Source organism: Danio rerio, chromosome 12 (assembly GCF_052040795.2).
Source record: "Danio rerio strain M-AB ecotype USA chromosome 12, GRCz13ab, whole genome shotgun sequence".
In the NCBI taxonomy this organism is placed as follows: Eukaryota; Metazoa; Chordata; class Actinopteri; order Cypriniformes; family Danionidae; genus Danio; species Danio rerio.
In genome coordinates, this window is record NC_141032.1 from 9631647 (window position 1) to 9653583 (window position 21937).

At 34.6% G+C, this 21937-nt stretch overlaps 1 protein-coding gene across 12 annotated transcripts in view; it reads right to left on the bottom strand.

Annotated features, from left to right (window-relative positions):
- exoc6 (exocyst complex component 6) overlaps positions 1 to 21937 on the bottom strand; it is a 122652-nt gene that overhangs the window by 71359 nt on the left and 29356 nt on the right. For all 12 annotated transcript variants that reach the window (XM_087274851.1, XM_087274849.1, XM_087274854.1 and 9 more), the window contains exons 5-11: positions 18304 to 18349; positions 13135 to 13339; positions 11483 to 11632; positions 11012 to 11080; positions 344 to 427; positions 207 to 253; positions 9 to 129 (exon numbers count right to left, since the gene is read on the bottom strand). In XM_087274851.1, coding sequence (XP_087130977.1) covers positions 9 to 129; positions 207 to 253; positions 344 to 427; positions 11012 to 11080; positions 11483 to 11632; positions 13135 to 13339; positions 18304 to 18349 — 722 coding nt within the window. The remainder of the gene's footprint in view (positions 1 to 8; positions 130 to 206; positions 254 to 343; positions 428 to 11011; positions 11081 to 11482; positions 11633 to 13134; positions 13340 to 18303; positions 18350 to 21937) is intronic.

Consider the following 21937-nt stretch of genomic DNA (forward strand, 5'->3'; position numbering starts at 1 on the left):
GGACTCACAGAGTGTGTGCGGAGAACTGCGATGATTTTGGACAGCGCCATGTTCCACAGCTCGTCGGTGAAGGCTCTGGTCACCAGGCCTTGTGTGGCGTGTAATATGTGATCCTCCACCACAAAAAACCTGCAAAGAGTGATGGGAAATAGCATTATTTGATGTACATTTTTGATTACGTTTTAATAATTCCACATTGAACTTACCCAACAATTTGATTAAAGTACTTCCTGTAGCCCTCCACTGTTTCATGCTACAGTAAAACAAGTGCATTTTAAATATAAATATATATATATATATACATACATGATAACAAATTGTTCAAAGGGCAAAGAATACCCACCATGTTAGACTGAGGCTGTAGTACAAGTCTTGCTTGTTTTTTCCTTTGTTTCCTATAGTAATTTTCAAATGTCTCTCTGTCTCCCTGCAAGAAAAGACCAAATGGATTAAAATATGATTCTAAAAGCTAATTTAAATCATGTTTGACGTTTATCACATATTCAAATATGTTTATTTATACAACAGCACTATTATGATTGCAAATTTGACACTGAATGAATCTGAAAGGAGGCAAGTTCAACGATTCACTTATCCACTGGTTTCTAAATAAACCAGCTATTTTGAACAAATCAACAAAAAAAAATGAACAAAAAAAAATTTGAACGAATGATTCAGCATATACAGCAAATCAACCAAAAATTGTTCAATTAGACATGGACTTCAGTGTCATATTTATTAATTCACAAAAGGCCTAAATTGGTCAATTAACAAAACCACTGATATCTGAAAATATTATATTCAAAAATAGTAAAATATCTCTGTTCGATATTGCACATGCCTTCATAATTCTAATGTCAAGTGTCAAAGTTTATGGGTCAAAATAGATGCCGAACGCCAACAAGAAATAGTCCTAATATATGCTCACAGTGTGCTTGAATACTACTGAAAAATAATGATCGTTTTGTATATACATATATATATATATATATATATATATATATATATATATATATATATATATATATATATATATATATATATATATATATATATATATATATATATATACAGTTGAAGTCAGAATTATTAGCCCCCTTGTGATTTTTATTTTCTTTTTGAAATATTTCCCAAATTATTTTTAACAGAGCAATGAAATTTTCACAGTATGTCTGATAATATTTTTTCTTCTGGAGAAAGTCTTATTCGTTTTATTTTGGCTAGAATAAAAGCAGTTATTAATTTTTTAAAAACCATTTTTGGGACAAAATTATTAGCCCCTTTAAGCAAATTTTTTTTTCGATAATCTACAGAACAAACCATTGTTATACAATCACTTGACTAATTACCCTAACCTGCCTAGTTCACCTTATTAACCTAGTTAAGCCTTTTAATGTCACTTTAAGCTGTATAGAAGTGTCTTGAAAAATATCTAGTAAAATATTATTTACTGTCATCATGGAAAAGATAAAATAAATCAGTTATTAGAAATAAGTTTTTAAAACTATTATGCTTAGAAATGTGCTGAAACAATCTTTCCAGAACAGAACAGAAATTGGGGAAAAAAATAAACAGGGGCGCTAATAATTCAGGGGGCTAATAATTCTGACTTCAACTGTATATATATATGTATATATATATATATATATATATATATATATATATATATATATATATATATATATATATATATAAATATATATACATACAAATACACACACACACACACACACACACATTTATATATATATACATATATTTATATATACATATATATATAACTGACTGCGCTGCTTTGGCTTTTTCAGGGATAATTATTGTGATCTTCCAATTGCACCAGAGAAATACTGGGGAATTTCTGCAGATGATGGTATTTTTTGCTAATTTCTAAAATCTGAAGCTTTTCTTAATGCTACTGTTGAAGAGATTTTAACAGTTTTGTTTATTTTGATCATTTAAAATCGTTCATGTATCAAATATGATGTAGTGGGTTTTAAATGATTAAGAGACAAACACTTCATTTCTTTGTTTCTCTCTCCTCCTTTATATAAATAAATAGACCAATAGTTCTTCAAGTCAAAAAAGTTATAAAGAACTAAGAGTAGATTTGTGTATATTTTCACAGCCATACAACAAAAGAAATGTTGCAAATATTAAGGAATGTTGGCACAAAAATCAGCCATTGCAGGCTGCAATTTTCAGGAATTTTCCTGCAAAATCCAGAAGGGACTGGTTGTGTTCTAAGATAAAAACCAGCCTTAACAGGTAGAGCCTGGTAACCACAAAAAATTAGCAGTTAACAAGTGGTAAAACAATGGTAGTAAAATTATAGCCTAACCATAATAAAAGGAAAAACTTTTTTTTTTTGATAAATGGAAGTAACATTTTAAAAGTCAAAGAAAAATCCTGGATATTCCAAGACTTGCACAAAAACAACATAAAATTCCCAGACTTTCAATGGCAAGAAAAAAACATTTAAAATTCCATGATATTCCACAAATGCGTCACGATGGTGCAGTGGGTAACACGATTGCCTTACAGCAGGAAGATCGCTGGTTCAAGCCCCGGCTGTGTCAGTTGGCATTTCTGTGTGGAGTTTGCATGTTCTCTTCGTGTTCGTGTGGGTTTCCTCCGGGTGCTTTGGTTTCTCCCACAGTCCAAAGACATGCGCTATAGGTGAATGGAATAAGCTAAATTGGCAGTATTGTATGTGTGTGAAAGAGTTTGTATGGGTATTTTCCAGTGTTGGGTTGCAGGTGGATATGCTGGATAAGTTGGCGGTTCATTCCGCTGTGGCAACCCCTAATTAATTAAAGTAAAAAAAAATGAATTATTGATATTCCAAAAATTCCATGACCTGTGGGAACCTTGTCATATTACCAAGGGTGGCTTGAGGGTGAGTAAGTTATGGAGTAATCTATTTTTGGGTAAACGATTCTTTAACCATTATTAAGTCAAAATTATTAGCCCATCTGTGAAATTTTCATTCTTTTAAAAGTATTTCCCAAGTGCTGTTTAACAGAGAGAATAATTTTTCAACACATTTTATACATTATAGTTCTAATAACTAATTTCTACTGACAAATTTTTTTCATATCTGCCATGATGATAAGAGCATATATACTATTTATTTTGCAAGATCCTAGTATTAACCAAAGGCTTAAGTAGAGGCTTAACTAAAGGCTTAAAGTTAATTAGGATAAATGTTAATGGATAACAGTGACCTTAAAAGGGTGGTCCACTAGGATATCATATTTTAAACTTTAGCTCATGTGTAATGTAGTTGTGCGAACATAAACATCATCTCTGATTGTAAGACGCTCAAAGTCCAATGCAAAGGGAGAGGTTGACTTTTACAGAGTTAGCTTAGCAAACCCTACATCGAATGAAGTTTGGGGACTACAAGAAATACAGCCGGAAAAGTGGGATCACAAATGCTTCAGGTTACTCGTATAAATGCTGCTATTTCCACAAAGCTTCTCCGGTTTCTGTATTTGGGCTTCTAAAGGACACAGCATAAAGAGAGAAGTGCTTACAGTTTAATTTTAATTATGTTCAAGAGAATTATAAAACAGATATAGCGCTAGCATTTGACAAAGGACAGCTTCTAGAATGTCTCCCAGTTTAGTGCTGTATTCGGCTAAAAACTCCTCAAAGAAGGAGCAGCTTGATTTATTGATTGATTTTATTTGACAATTTTAACAAAAATATGCCAGTTAGACTAATTCATACATATTTTAAAAACTCGATATTCTTAAAAAAATGAACGAGCAAATCATAAATGGAGTGCAAACATCATCAGCTCAGCAACTCGGCACAACAAAATCCTCAACTTCAACTGTAAAACAACCACTTTTTAATTTCCCTTCTAAAAACACTCTCAATTTGAATCTCTTTAAAAATTGTGGGCAAAACATTCCAAGCAGCAGAGCTAGTACACAAAAAATAATTTCTACCTGATTCACTCTTGAATCTATATGGGTAAATATCCCTGCTACACGCTCTTGTAGAATGACAGTGAACCTCACTAACTAAAACGTAATAATTAAGAAAATATTTTGAGACCGTTTTCTTTAAAATCTAAAACACCATCACTAATTTTTAAAAATGTCACCCTTTTCTCAACTTTTAAAAAATTACTTTGACTATAATGTTCATTATTTCAATGTGTCAGCGGAGGTACTTTCATAACAATTCTACACAACTTATTTTGAGCCGTCTGTAATTTATTTTTGATTTTTTTAGAACTACCGCGGTACCAAAAAGCTGCAGCAAGTATGGTTGCACTAGTGCACTAGCTAATAACTAGCTCCAACCATGATAGAAGAAGCAGTGGATTGTGAGCCAAAACCTGTAAGTATTATTATTTGTTAAAATTGATCTATTACATACATAGTGCCTAGCGTTAACGGTATGTTTTAGCAAGGACGTAAACAAGGATGTAAACAACAGGAAATGCTGTTTAGCAGCGTTAACAATTTAGCTACAAATTCATATTTATCCATCAAACCGTTGTAAACACCCACAATCTTCAGCAGCGCTGCAGTGTCTTTATATGCAGGTGCTTTATCTGCTTTCTACATCTCAAATAACAAACTCACAAAAGATATGTGAACGTTTCATATTACTTACACATGCTTATAACCCAAATATATGAGAAAGACACTTGTCAGATGCAATTTAGAGAGCAGGCGTCCTCTTCATTTTCTGTCTGATTTAGGCACAAACTGTTACGGCTAACAGCTACTCTGACTGACAGTATTTACACAACAGAGGCAAAGCGTGTGCTGTTAGAGCCGTGACGTTTCCTGGTGACATGGAGCCGATCCGCGAATCATAGCACATTATGTTAGCTGATCAATCAGAGCCTCTTGAGGACAGACTTTCCGAGGAATTAGGAAATATGACAGTTGTTTTCATGTTAGCTTAGTAGCTGTATATAATCAAAGTAAGATTCATGAACAAATAACGTGATTTTCTACAAGTGAAGCATGAGAACACATTGCTTTGTATCTTATAAACACAACCAAGCCTTAAAGGGTCACGAAACACCAAAACACATTTTTTGAGCTGTTGACAGTCGTGGACTGTGGACTGCTAAAAACACTATTAGGACACCTATATTTCAACTAAAAAGTGTAAATTGTTTGTTTTTGCGTTATTTCAAGCAAATTCGTACTTCCGGTTTGAAACGAATTTTTGAAGCTGCGTCACGGTCATGACATAATAGCGTTGTATTCCAGCGTGCAGACTGGGCGTCTGTGCCAGAGTGAGTCTTATTACGTCTTACAGAGTGTTGCATTAATGCATGAGTAAGGCTTGGTTCAAACCAATCAGCGCGCTCTATTGTGCAACTTCATTAATATTCATTGCTGTCAGAGTGTAGACGGCAGAGACGCCACGTTGTATTGGCAAAACAAGCGTGAAGTGTTGCTTTTATAGTTTTCTGCAGTTAAGTTTCGTTTTCATTTTCTCTCTGTGAGAGCTCTGAGTCACGTGTGGATAAACAGTGTACGCGACGCGCGACAACAATAACTTGCGTGTCTAAGGAGGAACATTGTTTACCTTAGAGCTGTTCTCATCTGCAAACGCTGAGATCCGGATTCGCTTGTATTCTCCTCTAAATAAAGACGCGGCTCTAGTTGCTGTGGATTGTCCTGTCTCTACAGATTTGGTAAGTGAGCGACCAGTGCTCTTTGTTTATTCAGTTCGTATTTTATTCGTATCAAACAAACTATTGCAGCAGTGTAAACAAGTTAGCACTAACAGTTACAACCAAACTATAACCTCGTGTTGGATTTTGTGACCGGAATAACACACGCGGCTTTCTGACGCTACCTGCCGAGTGCATCTAAGTTTCCGGGAAATGCTGAGTTTTTTTTCCTCTCATTCGCCGTGCGGTATCAAACATTGCATGAAAAATACACGCTTAGAGCAGATCCTCGAATCAAATATCTCGTTTGTCGAGAGGGACATGAATGAATTCCCTGAATGAAAGAGCCAAACTGCAGTTAAAGTCCACCATTTAATAATTTGGCAAATAATTCGACTACAGATGTCCATGTAAACACAGTCACATTGTCCGCTGTGGTTGTGTGTTTTGACTCTGAAATTCAGCGCGCCCAAATAGACACTCCCACACCAAGCTTCTTTTCTTCCTCCGACACTCCCCCCTAAACAGAGCTGGACACGCCCACTTTTCTGACTTTTTCCAAAGTAGAGGTGTGAAAACACCCTGCTGAAACGAGGGGGTTTCATGGTACTTTAAAAATACACCCTGGACCACCCATTTAAAAGGGATTTATTATTATTATTATTATTATTAAAACGGTTTATTCCAGCCAAACTTAAAGAAATGAGACTTTCTGCAGAAGAAAAAATATTACAGAAAATACTGTGAAAAACATCACTGAAAAAGAATAAAGATTTTTAAGGATGGCTAATCATTTTGACTTCACCTGTATGCATCCTTTAAAGTTTATCCAAAATGCAAACAAAGTCATGTTTCTCTACAGAGGCAGTGTTGTCTGAAATGTACATCTCCTAAACGTTAAGCACCTGCGCCCCCTTTCTCTCACTGTGTGTGGTAGAAAAGTGGCCCTCGGCCCCTGCCGGCACCTGTGAGCGTCCGGGTAGCACAGCGGTCAAAAGCGCTCGTGTTCTCATTATCTGAGCCACTGAGGGGAAAGCGCTGGGCTCATCCCATACGGCCAAGTGAATGCGCCGCAGTTTGTGCACAATCTGAATGAAGCAAAGAACTTTTTCACTGCTTTTGTTTTTATGGCGAAAAGGGGGTTACGGCTCGGTCAGTCCCATTAGATGCTGCAGTCTGACCCCTTTTGTTGGCGCGCTGATGGGCTCAGGATTAGTTCTGACCAGATGAGCGATGGCACCGAGCACTAACAAACTCCGTCTCACCTCTCTGGAGTTTGCGTTTGGTTTATGGCAAAAATAATATTGATGGCTCGGCAGTCAAAACTCTGGAAATCCCCTTTTGCTTTTATAGGACATTAATGTTTGAGGAGGCACTTGGGGGAAAAGAGTTTCAGTGAAAACAGTGGCCAGGCGAAACAGATCAACAGGAATGTTTTTCAAAAAAAAAAAACACAAGTCAAACAGGCTTTCATGAAAGGTTATGGATGCAGTTGATAAACAGTCAAAATGATTAGCCCTCCTGCAAATTTTCTTTTTCAAATATTTTCCAAATGATGTTTAGCAGAGCAAGGAATCATTCACAGTATTTGCTATAATATTTTTCCTTCTAGAGAAAGTCTTATTTGTTTTATTTCAGGCAAAATAAAAGCAGTTTTAAATTTTTTATTAGACATTTTAAGGTCAATATTAAATAATCTAACTAAGGATCTGACAATCCTAGTAGCAAACTTATGTGTGTGTTTTTCATTTGTTTTCATTCATTTATTCTTCATTTAATTATTTTATTAAATCATACTATCATTAGTCATGTATAAAATTATCATTACATAATTTTATTGATCATTAATTAATGATTTCATTATTATTATTATTATTGATTATTATTTGTCATTTTATTGTGTTTATTCATTGATTCATTCATTTTCTTTTTGGCTTAGTCCCTTTATTAATTAGGGGTCACCACAGTGGAATAAACCGCCAACTTATCCGGCATATGTTTTACGCAGCAGATGCCCTTCCAGCTGCAACCCATCTCTGGGAAACATCCATACACACTCATTCACACTCACACACTACGGATGTCTTTGGACTGTGGGGGAAACCGGAGCACCTGGAGGAAACCCATGCGAATGCGGAGAGAACATGCAAACTCCACACAGAAACGCCAACTGACCCAGCTGAGGCTCGAATCAGCGACCTTCTAGCTGTGAGGCGACAGCACTACCTACTGCACCACCGCGTCACCTATTATGTTTTAAATTTTATTATTACTATTTTCATATAATTATGGCTTCATTAGTATTTCATTTTTCCATTGTAATAATTTTATGACTGTGTGGATTCAAGCAACACTTGCTTTCATGAGTAAGAGATAAGATAATGTCTCCATTTTAATGTCTGTATTGTCTTTGGATAATGCTGGGATAATTTTAACATGGCTGGGGCTGGTGGTATAATAACACTTGTTAGATTCATCATGGTCTGAGAAGTGAATCATACGCAATTTTGATTATTATAAAACTGCTCTTTCTTTATCATCATGGCTTTGTCTCCTGCTTCTGCTCCTCTCTAGCTTTCTCAGTCAACTCCTATATTGATAGGAGACTATTAATTCAGTTGAATACTGGTTAACAGTTTTGGGTATTAGGCGGCTCCGCTGACTTGTTGTCTGGATTCCCTGAGAAACAGACATTTTCGGATGGGAATGGCGTCCAGGCCTAGATGTTATTTATCTGGCATGAAAAGTGTAATCTTAAACTATTATTACCTTTCTTAAGAAACATTATTTTGGATTGTCTGAAAAAACAAACTATTCTTATACAATGACTTGCCTAATTACCCTAAAATGCCTAATTAACCTAGTTAAGCCTTTAAATGTCACTTTAAGCTGTATACTAGTATCTTGAAAAATATCTAGTCATATATTATTTACTGTCATCATGAAGAGAGAAATCAGTTATTAAAAATTAGTTATTAAAAATATGTTTACAAATATGTTGAAAAAAATCTTCTTTCTGTTAAACAGAAATTGGGGGAAAAATATACAGGGGGGCAAATAATACAGGAGGGCTAATAATTCAGACTTCGCCTGTATCTGTTGTGCACTGTAAAAAATGTGTTGCTCAACTGAATTATTAGGTCGAAACAATTTAACTTTAGAAATACCTTTAACTTGCATCAATTAAGCTGACTAAAAACATCAAGTTTAATAAAAAAATAAGTTAAAAACCTGATTAACTTTCTAAATTATGTTAAGTAATGTAAAAACCTCAGGTGTCATGACTTTTATTATGCTTTTTTTGCAGTGTGTTAAATCCGGTGTTGGGTGTAATTAGATACAAAAAATGTGAAATATTTGAAAAAGTAAAGTACAGGAATACTTTCCATTTTTTGAGTAGCTTAAAGTTATTTATACACTATCTGACAAAAGTATTGTTGCCTACATTTCAGAAACAACAAATAATAACTTCTAGTTCTAGTTGCTCATTTGGAATCAGAAGTAGCTTATTTGAAAAGCAAAGGCCTCTAGAATAGGCTTATTTTACCAAAATAACATTTAATCATGTTTTGATTTTTCATTATTTAATTAGGACAGTAAGGTCTGACTTTGCTTAGACAAAAGTCTTGTCACTTAACAGAAATAATTTACAGTATAGAATATAAAGTCATAGTTCAGGGGAAAAATATTTAATATTGTGTATGACTCCCATGAGCTTGGAGGACTGCATACATACATCTCTGCAATGACTCACATAACCTATTATTAAAGTCATCTGGAATGGCAAAGAAGGCGTTCTTGCAGGACTTCCAGAGTTCATCAAAATTCTTTGGATTCATCTTCAATGCCTCCTCCTTCATCTTACCCCAGACATACTCAATATTGTTCATGTCTGGTGACAGGGCTGGCCAACTCTGAAGCACCTTGACCTTCTTTGCTTTCAGGAGCTTTGATGTGGAGGCTGAAGTATGAGAAGGAGCGCTATCCTGCTGAAGAATTTGCCCTCTCCTGTGGTTTGTAATGTAATGGGCAGCACAAATGTCTTGATACCTCAGGCTGTTGATGTTGCCATCCACTCTGCAGATCTCTCGCACACCCCCATGCTGAATGTAAACCCAAGCCATGATTTTTTTCTTCACCAAACTTGACTGATTTCTGTGAGAATCTTGGGTTTATGCGGGTTCCAGTAGGTCTTCTGCAGTATTTGTGATGATTGGGATGCAGTTCAACAGATGATTCATTAGAAAAATTTACCTTTTGCCACTTTTCCAAATGATCAACTAAAAGTCAAGTTATTATTTGTTGCTCTTACAACTGGGAACGATGACAAGACCTTTGTCAGGTAGTGTAAGTTACTTAAATTACTGGACATATATTCAACAGCTCTGTATAAATCAATTCAGAGAAGCACAGTAAAACATTTTGCAAAATGATTGTGTTATTCAACTATGATCATTTTTCAACCGCATATACTTAGGGAAAGAATTAGCTGAGAAATTAGTTTAAGATAAAATAAATTCAAAGTAGCTGTAATTTGTAAATATATTTTTTTTCTGTTATTCAGTTATTTTGCGATTTATTTTCAGTATTTATGTTAAACTCAAGAAAGATTTATTTGTCCAACAACTGCATATGCTTAAGAAAAAATGAAATGTGATGTGTATGAGATATGGTGTCATTACACTGAAATGGATATATTGTTTAAATTTTAAGTGTTAATTTTGTAAACAAATCTAAATGATCTCACTTGTCTTATATAAAAAAATAATTTAATTGTAATAATTGTTTAAAAATAAATGTTTCATTTGTTTTGTAAACGCAATGACATTTACGTGGAATCAGCTTCCAGAAATGATCAGATGTGCTTTAACATTAGGCACATTCAAATCAAGACTGAAAACACATCTGTTTAGCTGTGCCTTTACTGAATGAGCACTGTGCTGCGTCCGACAGATTGCACTATCATGTTTTTCTCTTCTTCTTCATTCTTTTATATCACATTTTACCTGTTTTTATGTTTTGTTTTGTTTTGTTTTTATGCATTTTTATTATTTGTTTTTATTTTTATTTTACTTGTTTCTTTTATTCTTGTTTATGTAAAGCACTTTGAATTGCCATTGTGTATGAAATGTGCTATATAAATAAACTTGCCTTGTCTTGCCTTGGATTAGTATTTAGTGAAGTAATTGAATTACTTGAGTAACAGAGTTTCTTTTGCGATAAAGTAGTTTATTACGTCAATTGTAATGATGTAATTAGTAATTATTCACAAATTATATCATTACAATTGTATTAAGCTATTGAAGTAACATACCAAACTCTAGTTATATCAGTAGGAAATGAGATGATGGTAATTACCAAAACAGTGTAGATGTGAAGACATCGGTAGACCGGCGAAAAGTCCACCAGATCCTGAGCCGTCAAGACCTTTAAAGGAAAAAAGAGATAATAATTTTCTAAACAATATAAAGCAATTTTGATGGGCATGAATATTACTAAACAGTGATGTTTTTATGATGCTTTAGTCATTCTTATTATTAAAACAGTATCATTAAATTTGTATTTTATAAATAATTGAAGTCTTTATAATGTAAATGTATAATGATACATACATACGCTCCTGTGTTTGCGTGTGTATCATTTTAATTGTTTAAACAATTGTTTTAAAATAAAATATTTCAGTTAGTTTAAATATATCAATAAATCTAAATATTTTGACTCTGTACCAACATGTTGATACCACACGCAAACCAGGTTCACGAAAAGTGCTATAAAATAAATTTTAAGGAAACTCTAAATGTCCTGAAAATGATGCTGTGGAGGTCATACCTCCTCATCCATCTCTTCTTCCTCTGCTGTGTCTGTGCTTAAGCCGTTGTGATGGAGGGGCGTTCGGCCATTTAGTCCATACAGAGGTTTGGCACAACTCAGAGTGACCTGCTTCTGAACTGCACTGTTGAACGTACGGTGCTGCTGAGCCTGATGGAGAGAAGACCAACAATCACTTCAACGACTACAATACTAGCCTTGTCGTGTTACACTAATGGGTTTGGACATCTAGACTTATATTTGCTATGTGTGGTACAAAAAGACATTAGGTGTTTCATGCAGATGGAGTGATTTGACAAACCACCTGTAGGTGACACAATTTTTCTCTTCATATGCACCAGACACATTTTCATAAGCACCCCATAAAACATTGTGCAATTCTGAGTGTGCTCCACACCAGTGAGTGGGCTTTTCAAACAATCCTTTCCGTATGATCAGAAAAAAAACTTATACTCATAGCATTTATATAGTGCTACTCTCTGATGATTTGAAGTGCTGATGATTCACACTTGTAAGCACTTTGCATGCAGATATCTGTAAACAGGATTTCAAATCACATATGCATACATTGATTAGTAAGGATTCATACTTTTAAACTTTTAAAACCTGAAAGAAAAGTTATAACAACACAGATCAAAACAAAACATAAGACTAATTGAAATAAAATGAGACAAACAAAACCAAACCATAAACACAAAACAAATAGGGATGAAACAAGACAAAGAAAAATAAAAAAACACAAAACACATATTGATTAAATAAGACAAACAAAAAAAAAAAATAAAACAAAAAAAAAAATGAGACCAAAGAAAACGAGACAAAACAAAACAAAAAAAAGGAGACAGACAAAACAAGATGAGACAAGACAAAATGAGAGAAAGACAAAACAAGACGAGACAAGACAAAACAAAAGAGACAAGACAAAACAAGATGAGACAAAACAAAACAAAAAGACAAGACAAAACAAGACGAGACAAAACAAAAACAAAAAGACAAGACAAAACAAGACGAGACAAGACAAAATAAGATAAAGACAAAACAAGATGAGACAAAACAAAACAAAAAGACAATACGAGACAAAATGAGAGAAAGACAAAACAAGACGAGACAAGACAAAACAAAGAGACAAGACAAAACAAGACAAGACAAAATAAGACAAGACAAAACAAAATGAGACAAGACAATACAAGACAAGACAAATTGAGACAAAACAAAACAAGACAAAACTAAATGAAAATGAAAGACAAAAAACTAAACAAAACAAAACCAGACAAGACAAAAGAAAATGAGACAAAACAAAACGATACAAAACAAGTCAAAAGAAAATGAGACAAAACAGGACAAAACAAAACATGACAAAACAGAACCAGAAAAGACAAATTGAGACATAATGTGACAAAGACAAGACAAAAAAACAAGACAAAACAAAATGAGACAAAACTAAACAAAATGAAACTGAAAATGAAAGACAAATAAACTTAACATAACAAAACCCGACAAGACAAAACTAAATGAGACAAAACCAAAAGAGACTAAAAACAAAACGAGACAAAAAACAAAACAAAATGAGACAAGACAAACAACAAAACTAAATGAGACCAAACAAAACAAAACAGATGAGATGAAACTAAACAATTAAACAAAAATCCCACCTGTCTCATTGCGGTTTCCCCAATCTTATCTGAGTGCTTTCGGATACTTTCTAAGAAGTCTTTCAGATCAGACATGGAGATCTCTTTAATCTCCTCTCTGAGTTTTGGGAGAGTCTCAGCCATGATCTGGCAGAACCTGTACTGGCTCACTCTGGGAATATAAATGTTTTCTAGCTGCTCCATGGTTTTCAGTGCAGAGTAGTATCTGAAATAAAAAGGTTTAAAGTCAGTTACCAAATAATAGTTTCAAAACTACAAATAAAATATCAGAGAAATAAAATGGGTTTAATAGTTTTTAATATGCATCTTCATTTTGACACCCATTAATGTTTTACCTTTGATAAGTTTTAACAACTTTATTTTACAAACAGTTTTTTAGTTTAGATGTATCTTATTAAACGCTTTTTTTTAAAATGAAGTCTCATTTTACATGTCATATAGAGATAAACAGTTGAGTTGAACCATCTTAGCTTAGCAAAGAATAATTGAATCAAATTAGTTCCAGCAATTTTGACCAAGAAAATAGCTACTTTTCTCATCTGTGTTCTTACACAATGTAACTACATAAGAGAAAAATTTTAAATAGAAAAATTATAGATTTTTTTCATATGCTAATGGTCTAATCTTAATTAATGATCAATGCTAAGCTAAGCTAAAATTGCCATCACCAGACCAAGTAATTGGCAGACTGAGTAATAAATGATAAATGTTTATTTTTCTGTGATCTATACCTCTTAAGGAAAACTACTTTTGGAAATCAGCTCATTTTACAAGACAAACATGTGAGTTTAAATAACTTTTTTAATTCATTCAGCTGATCACCAGAACCGGCGGGAGCATTTAGCTGAGCTTAGTATAAATCATTGAAAATAGAAAGTTTTCATTTGCATCTGTTTTCGTACACAATGTAACTACAGAAGAGTCCAACTTTAAATAGAAAAATTAAATAGGAAACTCTTTTTCCAATTTTCTATGCTAATGGTCTAATCTGATTTAATGGCCTATGCTAAGCTAGGCTAAAATTGCCATTACCAGACACAGACATTGACAGAGTGAGTAATAAATGACAGATGTTGATATTTTTCTGTGATCGACACCTTTAAGGGAACACTATTTTTGGAAATCGGCTCATTTTACAAGTTAAACAGTTGAGTTTAAAAAGTTTTTAATCCATTCAGCCAATTACCAGAACTGGTAGATTTTAGCTTAACTTAGCATAAATCACTGAAAATAGCATCTTTAATTTTGCATCTGTTTTCATACACAATGTAATTACAGAAGAGTCTAACTTTAAATAGGAAAATTAAACAGAAAACTCTTTAAAATTCATATAAAATTCAATAATCCATTCAGTCGATCACCAGGACTGGAGGGAGCATTTTAGTTTAGCTTAACATAACTCATTTAAAAAGAGACATTTCATTTTGCATCTGCTTAGGAAGAGTCAAACTTGAATGAAATGAAAAATGAAATTTTCTATGCTAATGGTCTAATCTGATTCAATGATCTATGCTAAGCTAAGCTAAAATTGCTGTTAACAGACGCAGACATTGACAGGGTAAGTAATAAATGACAGATGTTGATATTTTTCAGTGATCTACACCTTTAAAGGAACACTATTTTTGGAAATCGGCTCATTTTCCAAGTCAAACAGTTGAGTTTAAATAATTTTTTAATACATTGAGCCAATTACCAGGACTGGGGGAAGCATTTTAGCTTAGCTTAGCATAAATATTTGAAAATAGCAACTTTTTATTTTGCATCTGCAACAGAAGAGTCAAACTTTAAATAGGAAATTTACCAAAAATATTTTATGAAATTTTCTATGCTGATGGTCTAATCTGATTCAATGATCTATGTTAAGCTAAGCTAAAATTGCAGTTAACAGACCCAGACATTGACAGAGTGAGTAATAAATGACAGATGTTGATATTTGTCTGTGATCTATACCTTTAAAGAAACACTATTTTTGGAAACAGGCACATTTTACAAGTCAAAAAGTTGAGTTTAAATATTTTTTAATCCATTGAGGCAATTACCAGGACTGGGGAAAGCATTTTAACCTAGCTTAGCATAAATCATTGAGAATAGCAACTTTTAATTTTGCATCTGCTACAGAAATCAAACCTTAAATAAGAAAATTACCAAACTATTTTATGAATTTTTCTATGCTAATGGTCCAATCTGATTTAATAGTTTATGATAAGTTATTTTTTTCAGTGAGCTACAGCTTTTAAGGAACACTATTTTTGGAAATAGGCACATTTTACAAGGCAAACTGTTGAATTTAAATATTTTTGAATTTAAATATTTTTTAATATTCAGCTGATCACCAGGACTAGCAGGAGCAGTTTAGCTTAGCTTAGCATAAATCATTGTAAATAGCACCTTTAATTTTGCATCTGTTTTTGTAAACAATATAACTACAGAAGAGTCAAACTTTAAATAGGAAAATTAAATGGGAAACTCTTTTTAAAATTTTCTATGCTAATGTTCTAATCTGATTTAATTACCTATGCTAAGCTAAGCTAAAATTGCCACCACCAGACCCAGACATTGGCTAAATGGATTAAAAAATGGTAAACCTCAACTGTTTAACCCTAGGTAACTTGTAAAATGAGCCTTCTTGAGTGTTCTTTTCAGCATGGATGACAAATTCATGGAGATTTAGTCCTATCAAGAGGGCCGTGGGAAAACTTGGAGTTGTTTTCAATCTATGTACAACCTAAAAAAATGTATTCGGAAATTGCACGGCCTGTCCATATTCACCATACTTAATACGCATATTAACTTGTAGCGCGCTAGAGTTGGCTCTGAATGCTCCCTGACCTCACCGCTCTGAAGTGCGCGTGCGTCCGTATGGAAGGCCAAAGTGGCGCCCTTCCCAGCGAGTGTTACATGTGAACTGCAAAAGAATCCCTGCCTGATTAGACCATGTCCCAGCCTAGTCATTAGCGCGCAGTGGCGACACACAGATTAATGGAAAAACACATCGCGTTAATTGCCTCAATTTGGAGGAGGCCTGTCATGGGCCTGGCGGCACAGGACAGTCCTGTGAAGAAGGGCACACACAAGGTCAATTGTCTTAGCGTTTGAATGGTTTATTTATTCATGATGTGTTATGACTGACTAAGTAGACATAAATGGACAAAGAAGGGTCATTATTTTCAAGTTCAGCGTGACCCTACATTCATCCCTTCAGTCCAGAAAAAAAAAGACTGACAGCATTTTAAAAATAGTTTATTCATTTATTTAGTTTTTTTAAGAGTTAAAATGATTGGATTGGATGTTAGATAAACTATTATTTTACATAAAATATACTGTTCCATTTAATACATAACATTAAAGATAATTAGTTTTAATATTTATTTAATTTAAATGTATACAAAATACATTGTACAACCCAAAATCAGAAAAAGTTGGGACAGTATAAAAAAACACAAATGCAAAAGGAAAATAGTGAATTCTAAATATACTTTGACTTGTATTTCATTGCGGACAATATGAGAATAATTCATGTTTTGTCCGGTCAACTTTATTTCATTTGTAAATAAACATCCTTTCCTGTCATTCAGACCTGCAACACATTCCAAAATAAGTTGGGACAGGAGCAGTTTAGGGCTAGTAGTCAGGTAAACCTGTTAATTAATGATGAAACAGGTGATGTCCACAGGTGATTGTAATTATGATTTGGTACAAAGGCAGCATTCAAAAAAGGTGTAGTCCAGTAGGAGCAAAGATGGGCCGAGGATCACCAGTTTGCCAACTAATACGTGAGAAAATTATTGAAATGTTTAAAAACAATGTTCCTGAAAGAAAGATGGGAAACATTCGGATATTTCACTTTCAACTGTGCATAACATAAATGAAAAACTCAAGGAATCTGAAGGAATTTCAGTGCTTAAAGTACTAGGGCGCAAGCCTAAGCTGAACAACCGTGATCTTTGATCCCTCAGGTGGCTCTGCATCAAGAATCGTCATTCATCTATGAGTGATATCACCACATGGACTCAGGACTACTTTGACAAGCCTTTGTCAAGTACCACAAAACGCATTACATCCAAAAATGCCAGTTACAACTGTACTGTAACAAAAGGAAGCATCTAGAAGTGCTGTCAACTTATCTGGGCTGTTAGGAATCTGGAAATGACCATTACTTAGTGGAAATATGTACTGTGGTCAGATGAATCAGCAATTCAGGTCTTTTTTTTTTTTTAATGAACACCGTGTGCTACTGACTAAAGAAGAAAAGGATCATCCAGACTGTTGCCAGCAACAAGTTCGAAAGCAAGGATCTGTCATGGTATGAGGTTGTGTCAGTGTCCTTGACAAAGGTAACTAGGACTTCTGTGATGGCATCATTAATGCTGAAAAGTACATAGAGATTTTAGAGCACAATATGCTGCCTTCTTTTCCAGGGACACCTGTGCATATTTCAGCAAGACAATGCAAAACCACATTCTGCACACATTAAGTCCTGTCTGCGGTGGAAGAGGATACCAGTACTAGATTGGCCTGCCTGCACACCTGACTTGTCGAGACTTATAGCGCAGAATGCAATGAAAACCTTGTACTGTTGTTTGCTGGAAGAATGGGATAAAATTACACCTGAAACAATTCATTACTTGGTGTCTTCAGTCCCTAAACGTCTCTTAAGTGTTGTAAAAAGCATTACAAAGTGGTAAATGCTTTACCGTTCCAACTTTTTAAAATTTTGTTGCAAAAACCAAAATTGGAATGTGTTTATTTTGAAAAAGAAAAATAAACCGTGAGAAACACATTTAAGAATGCTTGTTGTATCGTCTGCAGTGAAGAACAAATTAAAGTAAATTTAGAAATAACTTCTTTCTTTTTTTATTTGCATTTTCCATACTATCACAACTTTTTCTCATTTGGGGCTGTAGAAAACATATATTTTTTAGAATATAATTTTCCAAAATCCCATAATAAAATTGTGATATTATTTGGACCTTTTCTACACCAATCTAAATAGTATTTTTCCCTTTATGGATAAAAGCTATCAATGCCTAAAAACAAATCTTTTTCCTAAACATGTTCAAATAATGTCTTAAAATAAAAAAATGACAAACTGCAAAGTTAACTTAAAAGCTCAGAACGCTATCTAAAGGTTCAACGTCAGCTTTTTATAAAGAATTTTAAAACTGTTACCTTTTTGATTCAAGCTGCTCCTTCAATTTGCTGTACATTTCCAGAACTGCAAATAAAAATAAATAAAACAGAGTGATTCACAGTAAAACGTACATTAAAAGGGAATCCATCCGAAACATTTAGTTAATTCTGTGAACAGAAACCACTTTCTTACACTAAAAAATGCAGGGTTCCACACAATTCATTCAGGTTGTGCCAATAGAAATAGATTAACTTAACAAAGTTAAATTCACTAATTGATATGGATTGAACATAAAACATTTAAGTTGTCCCAAAACAAATCTCAAGAATTGTGCTGTTTAAAGGTGCAGTAGGTGATCTTCCACAAAGCTAACAGCTTAGCATAAATCTCTGATTCACAGTCCCTCCCCTGCCGTCTAGAGCCACGCCTCCTTAAACACGAGCACAGCAAAAGAACCCTCTCTCACTAGTGCTTGTCCGGCAACGTGCAAGCCAAACTGACATGCTTTTTCAGAGCGAGTATTTAGAGCTGCATAGTAAACAATATAGGGAGAGACAAGGCGGAATATCGGTGTTTTGTTGTTAAACTATTTAAAATCTACATTATCGATGCTGTAAAAGTTCCCTTATGAAACTAAAAATAGTCTTTTGGTGGCTGAACCACACTTCTGTGAAGATATAACCCATTTGTAACAACAACATCTAACGTTACATCAGCTTTGCGTGAAGCTAAAACAGAAAACAGAACATTACCAGTCTAAGAGAAATCCTTCAGCCACTGTGTCATCCTTTCTCCAGCGTGCAAAAGTAACTCCAATATTAATTCAGGTTTTTAAAAAGTTTTGATTCTGCATGTTTTTACCGATCGCGCGCGCGCATGCTCTCTCTCCCTCTCTCGTGAACGCGCGGCGGTCGGCGGAGCTGCGTACAAAAGGCTGCGCAGTTGTTTAAATCTGCATTTGCTAACTGACAGATTTGGCTACTTATGGGAATTATTAGAGATGTCGGCCCGACTCTATTTAATTGGATGAACCTTTTTTAGTTTTATGCCTTACCCAAAATATAAAAAAACAAATAAATACATTTAGATCATTTACTTTAATCTTTACGATTAGACTGTGAAGAGACTTTCAATCAGCACAACAAAAAAGGTTTCTGAAGACAAGCACCTACTGCACCTTTAAGCTTATTTTACACAATGTGGGGAAAAAAAGTACTGAACACGTCATGTTGTTTCCAAGGAATCATTTTTCTAAAGGAGCTGTTAACATGGAATTAAAACAGATGTAGGTAAAAACCCAAACAATACAGGCTTAAAAATAAAACAAAACAAAGACAATCTGAAAAATTTGTTATGTGTAAAAACAATGGAATGACACAAGGGAAAAAGTACTGAACTACTGAAATGTATTTAATACTTTATATACATGGCTGTTTAATGAAACCAGCTTAAAGACGCCTCTCATATGGAAAATGAAGTCACATAAATTGCTCAGGTGTGAGTTTTTTACAGATGAGCACAGAGCGTAAAAATATTGATGGTTCTGTGGGTCTCTTCAATCAAATCTGTTCTTTATTTTGTATTGGATTCAAGTCAGGTGATTGGCTGGGCCATTCTTCAGCTTGATTTTCTTTCTCTGAAAGCATTTGCGATAGAGATGCGCGGATGGGCTATTATATCATCCGCAACCGCATGACAAAATTCATCATCCGTCCGCCATCCATCCGCAGTAAAATTTTTTACCAATTTTTAAAACCGCACCCGCCCGCCATCTGCTGATTGGGCTCTTAATTTGAATGGCTTATTCCTTTTTATTATTAAATGAATGTTTCTTTATTGATCATTATAGAATAGAGAATGACTTTAATGTAGACATGCAGTTAATCCAAACGTGCAAGTCATTAATTGACGACGCTTTGAAGTGACGCTAAAGATACGAGGACGTGTCTTTTCACTTGATTCGATTCCTCGGTCCTTAAGGCTTTTCCTTGCGTCCTTCCCTCGTATCCCGTTGGGGTGGAAACACGAGGAAAGAAAGCAAGGAAAGGAAACGAGGATGCACAAATAAGAAATGAGAAGCAACCGAGCTCTCATCAGCAGTGAACTCCGTCTCCAATCGGCGCACAGGGACAAAAGTAAATAAATAGCCTAAATTAAACGCACTGTACTGTACAACTTTTTTTTTTGTAGCCTAATAGAAAACGCATTGACACATCATTTCAACATGCTGCTATTTAGCCTACTACTAAATGCCTATTTCACTTTATTTTTTAGTTAATAGATAGAATAATAAGTCATTTACATTATAGCCTAATAATGTTTACATTTGTAGTTGTTCATAGCAACCCCAAAAACGTACCTGCTTGCCTTGCACATCTAATTAATGGGCACAGTTTTTCGACTATTTTTTTATTTATTATTTTTTATTTTTTGCTGTGGATGTTATTGAGCTTGTAGAAATCGGAAACAACACCAGTTCTGCGACACAGATGAACCTTTATTTCTATCTCTATCAGACAATACCTATTTTATATGCCAAAAGAAACAACAGGCAGTAAAAAAATACTAACAAAAATATCTTAATGTAGGCATAGGCTATAGTCGCATGCTTTGGCAAACAGTTGAATTTTTTTTAATAAAAACGTCATATCGTGCCTAAGCCTTATAGGCTCAGTCACCCCCACAATTAGAAATTAAATTAGAAAAATAGATTTGCCATCCCTCTTTGAGCGAACATCAAGTCTGACCAGGCTAAGTGCATGTATGACAGTGTCAGGTCAGGATTCAGACGGGAGCGCCTGCATAGCCACTATAATGCGCCCTGCTGCACTGAAGGAGCGCTCGCTCGCAGCACTTGTTGCTGAAATGCATATAATTCTCTTGGAAAGGTGCTGCAGTCGTGGGAATGACTGGCCTTATTTTTCCCTAAAGGAAAGTAGATTTTCCTCTGCTGATCCGTCTATACGAAAGTTTGTAGAGGAATACTTCTGTACTTCATCCAGAATTAGTATATCCGATTCCTCCTCCCATTCTGTGAAGTCAGTCCTAGGCTTTTTCGTTGGTGCGCCAGCTATGCCTATAAAAACAGTACAACCGCCCGCCACCCGCCCGAATTTAATTAAAATATTATTTTTTCGTAACGTCATCCGCCCGATCCGCGGTTTATCCGCGGCTATAACCGCCAACCGCGCATCTCTAATTTGCGAGTTTCCTTGGCTGTGTTTTGGATTATCTCGCTGAAATGCCCACCCTGGTTTCATCTTCATCATCCTGCAAATGTAAATGTTGGACTGAAGCAGCTAATATTAATTTACAATGATAAAGGGCAGAGGGTAGCAGAAGAACTACTGAGAGATTTCAGTTGCTGTCTGGGCTTTCACTGCCTTTCTACACCTCCCTTTCTTCAAGTGTTTAATACTTTTCACTGTGCCATTTCACACATAGCTTCATTTGTAAACTAATTAGATTTGTTTTCTTTTCATATATGGATTTCGTTGGTTGTTATCAAGTCAACAGTACATTTAGAAATATGTTTTCTGTGAAAATGGTGACATGTTCAATACTTATTTTCCCCGCTGTAAGTACAACAAGAACAAGCCACAAAAAAATATTTGGAGTGCAAATTATATTACTGTTTTGAAATTAACTGACCAGAAATCTCAATCTAACTCT